At 45.1% G+C, this 3,625-nt stretch overlaps 1 protein-coding gene across 1 annotated transcript in view; it reads right to left on the bottom strand.

Moving 5' to 3' along the window:
* Nucleotides 1–301: 301 nt before the first annotated feature.
* Nucleotides 302–3,625, bottom strand: part of LOC119279847 (pentatricopeptide repeat-containing protein At2g36240-like) — a 3,966-nt gene continuing 642 nt past the window's right edge. Inside the window, exons 2-3 of the mRNA XM_037560940.1 lie at nucleotides 2,285–3,625; nucleotides 302–1,532 (exon numbers count right to left, since the gene is read on the bottom strand). Of these exons, the coding sequence (XP_037416837.1) occupies nucleotides 2,506–3,625 (1,120 nt within the window). The 3' untranslated portion in view covers nucleotides 302–1,532; nucleotides 2,285–2,505. The remainder of the gene's footprint in view (nucleotides 1,533–2,284) is intronic.

The raw sequence follows: 3,625 nt of genomic DNA, 5'->3' as shown, positions 1-3,625 counted from the left end.
AGGGATTTGGTGGAATAGTTGATTGTATTGCTTCAGCCTCATGGGCATATATATAGGAGTACAATAATGATCAACTTGAAGTACAAGACAAGGCAGGACTAAATCCTAGTCTATCCTATACTTCCTAATAATCATATACTCAACAGTTGCTACTCCCTCCGTTTCTAAAACTCCCTTCGTGTCTAAATACAAATCTTTCTAGAGATTTTAATACGAACTACGTACGGATGTATATAGGCCTATTTTAGTGTGTAGATTCACTCATTTTGCTCCGTATTTAGTCTATATTGAAATCTCTAAAAGGACTTGTATTTAAGAACGGAGGGAGTAGTATATGTTGAAGGCAATAAGCTACCAATTCCATATCCATGACTTAAGAGCATTGCTCCTAGCCTCCTAGAGCAGCAATTCAGGCATCATTGGCAAGCGCTTGTGCCCACAGAACAAAGGACAAAAAGGAGAAAAATAGCTAACTAAGAAATGTGGATGACAAAAATACAATGACAAAAATGTGGACACATGTTCTAAACAGCCAATCTGGAGAGAAAATACAATGACAAAAATGTGGATGCTGTCATTACAGAACCCAACCCACATGTTGGGAAAGTGTGGGTACTGTCACTTGAAATGATTCATAGATAGTGTGACTAAAAGGGCAATAGCATTAAAAACAAATTGCTTCATGGTAGTGTGATGTAGTATTGATCTTCGATAATCGGCAACAACAAATTTTCCTGTTGGTCAAGATCCATAAAATATATTGAAGTACTCCCTCCGTACCTAAATATGTGTGGTTGGGGGAGTGTAAACTGAACTCCCCCAGCGACTTATATTTCGGAACAGAGGTAATAGATGGGGAAACAAGAAAGCAGAAGCAGTGATTTATTTGCATGCAATATCAGCTCCCTTGACTTCCCAGCTATTCCTCGGAGTTCTTAAACAGGATCACTAACCTTACCAGACTTGCCAATCGCCCAATCTTGGTTATGTTTGAAAGGGAAACAACCCATCAGCTTCTGTAACATGCTGAGAAGAGCATCTTCCAGTATGCTTTACAGGCCTGGAAATTATCTTCTTGTATAGTGTCTCATCCTATAAGTTTCGCGATCGATTGAATGCTAGAAGCCAAGGGATATGTGACCTTTGGAAGATGCCATACGTCTTCCCTATGTCTACAATCTCCAGGTATTATAACGCTCCAACTCATGCAGCCTGGGGAGTTAATTCTTAACGAGACTATTCATCTCTGCCTTATGGTTACCTTTCCTGTCTAATGTCCAAATATCATAACTCTCCAATTAGTTGATACCGGAAGGCTACAATATCTGGACACCAGACATAAGGGACGAGAATGTTAAGGTAGCTCCCCTGCAAAATCATTCAGCCCCGCTAACTGTACAGATGTCAAATCACCAGATGGCACAAGGCATTTTCTATCAACAAGATCTTAGTACCACTTGGTCTGAGAGATATTAGGAAAATGCTATACAAAAACATGATCATGTACAGTTCAAACAGGGAGGCCTTCAAACCTGGTAAACAAAGATGAATTAATTAGAGTCTAAAGAAATGAGCAAAACATGCACTCGAACACTGTACAGTTCAAACAGCACAATACGTCAGACAAATGAACAAGTATGGTTACATTTGAAGTGTCGACTGGCCAATGGGCAGCACTGATACAACATTGCAACCAACCAAAGTTATAAATAAGAAAAAAGATACTGATTAAATCAATACGAGAAAACATGGGTTCCTGCTGATGGAGGTTGTGACTTGTCAGATCCAGAACTATTGCAAGTATGTGTGAGGCTAGCTATTCCTTAACTAGGACATCAATTGATAATTTACCAGAATCGAGAGGAGAAACACCCAAGAAGACCCAAACCTTTTAGTATCTTGCTTACTAGGAGTCCAAGCAAGTGATAATTACGAATGCAAGAAGGCAACCCGCAAAGCCCACATTTAAGTATACCTAAAGCTAACCTTATGCTAATTTCAAATGGGGAATTGCACTAAGTTGACTTTAAGTATAGTTATATATCCGTTCCAAAAAACGGTATAGCTATATGCAGGCTTGGCGGGTTGGCCGATTGCATCCTTGACGAACAAAGTAAATATAGACCCCATAGGAGAACGAACAAATCAGTGAATCACATAACTGTTTACAGATACCATGAGTCCAAGATAATGACTAATGGTACTTTAACTAAGAAGCAACAATGTGTGCAGACAACAAAATCAAGACTAGTGATCGAACTAAAGGGCATAATCAAAACAATACCTCATTTGAATCACTGGAATTTCGCAACTTCTGTCAGTGCAATTATGACCACTGCTCGTCTCAACTGACATCTATCCGACTATCCCTTGTTTTGTTTTATGTTCCTCGAAAAGACTCTGCACATGAATTCTAAGCACCAACTCTCTGACATCTTGCAGTTTCATGCTTCCATGTGGCCAAAAGATGTTTGGAGCATACACATGTCTACAGGAGTTCACTTGTTATTGCAAAGATCTCCGCACGTGTAAGCTATCAAGAAGCCTATTGTAAGCCACAATGTTAGGTATAAACCCTAAATCAAGCATTTCATCCAACACAGCCTCGCCTTCCTTCACCCTTCCCTGTCTACCAAACCCCTGCACCAGCATGCTATAAGTCACACCATCAGCCTGAAAACCTTTCTCCTTAGCCAGAATCCTCAGCTTGTTTGCATTAGAAGTCCGCCCAGCTTCACAAAGTGCCTCGAAGATAAAGTTACAAGAAATGGTATCTGGTACAATCCCCTCCCCAACCATCCTTCCCATCAACCGGCACACATCATCCAGCTTCCCCGCCTTCATCAAGCAATCCAGAACCGTTACGCCAGCAGGGACACTCAAGCAGGATGCCATGTTCCTCTCCAATACCAACTCCACCACTTCCACTGCTTTGTCTACCCTCCCAACATGGCACAGAGATTCAACAAGATCCAAGCAATCAAACCCTTCCGGCACCACTGCATCCACCAAAAACTCCTGAAACACCTCTGCTGCCTTCAAAGCCTCGCCTCCACGGCACAGCCCACCGATCAAAATCTGCATGGAAGCAACCGACAGCCCGGACCCAAGCTGCAGCATCTCGTGAGCAACCTTAAGGCCTTCCTTGTACCTGCCCTCTCTGAAGAACCCGCGCATAAGAGTATTGAAGCTCACACCAGTCGGCGCACAGCTCCGGTGCCGCATCTCCTCAAACCACCGCATGGCGGAATCGACGCCTTCGACACGGCAGGAGCTGTTGATGAGTATGTTGAAGGTGTAGGCATCCGGGACGACGCGGTGGACGCTGGTCATCTCGCCGTAGAAGCGGATGGCGTCGTTGTGGCGGTGGAGACGGGCCAGGGCGTGGAGGATGATGTTGTAGAACTCGGCGGGGAGGGGCGAGTCCGCGGCGCGGCGGAGGGACGCGAGGGCCTCAGACGCCGCGGGGATGTCGCCGGAGGTGGCGAAGGCGAGGATGGCCTTGCGGAAGGTCGGGAGGAGGTCGGGGCAGGCGAAGATGGAGTCGTCGGCGCAGGGGCAGGGGCGGGAGAGGACGAGCTGGAGGAGGCGCCGCAGCGAGGGGAGGCGGCGGGAGGCCGCGAGG

This window comes from Triticum dicoccoides, chromosome 3B, assembly GCF_002162155.2.
Source record: "Triticum dicoccoides isolate Atlit2015 ecotype Zavitan chromosome 3B, WEW_v2.0, whole genome shotgun sequence".
In the NCBI taxonomy this organism is placed as follows: domain Eukaryota; kingdom Viridiplantae; phylum Streptophyta; class Magnoliopsida; order Poales; family Poaceae; genus Triticum; species Triticum dicoccoides.
This window is presented reverse-complemented; position numbering and strand designations above follow the sequence as displayed.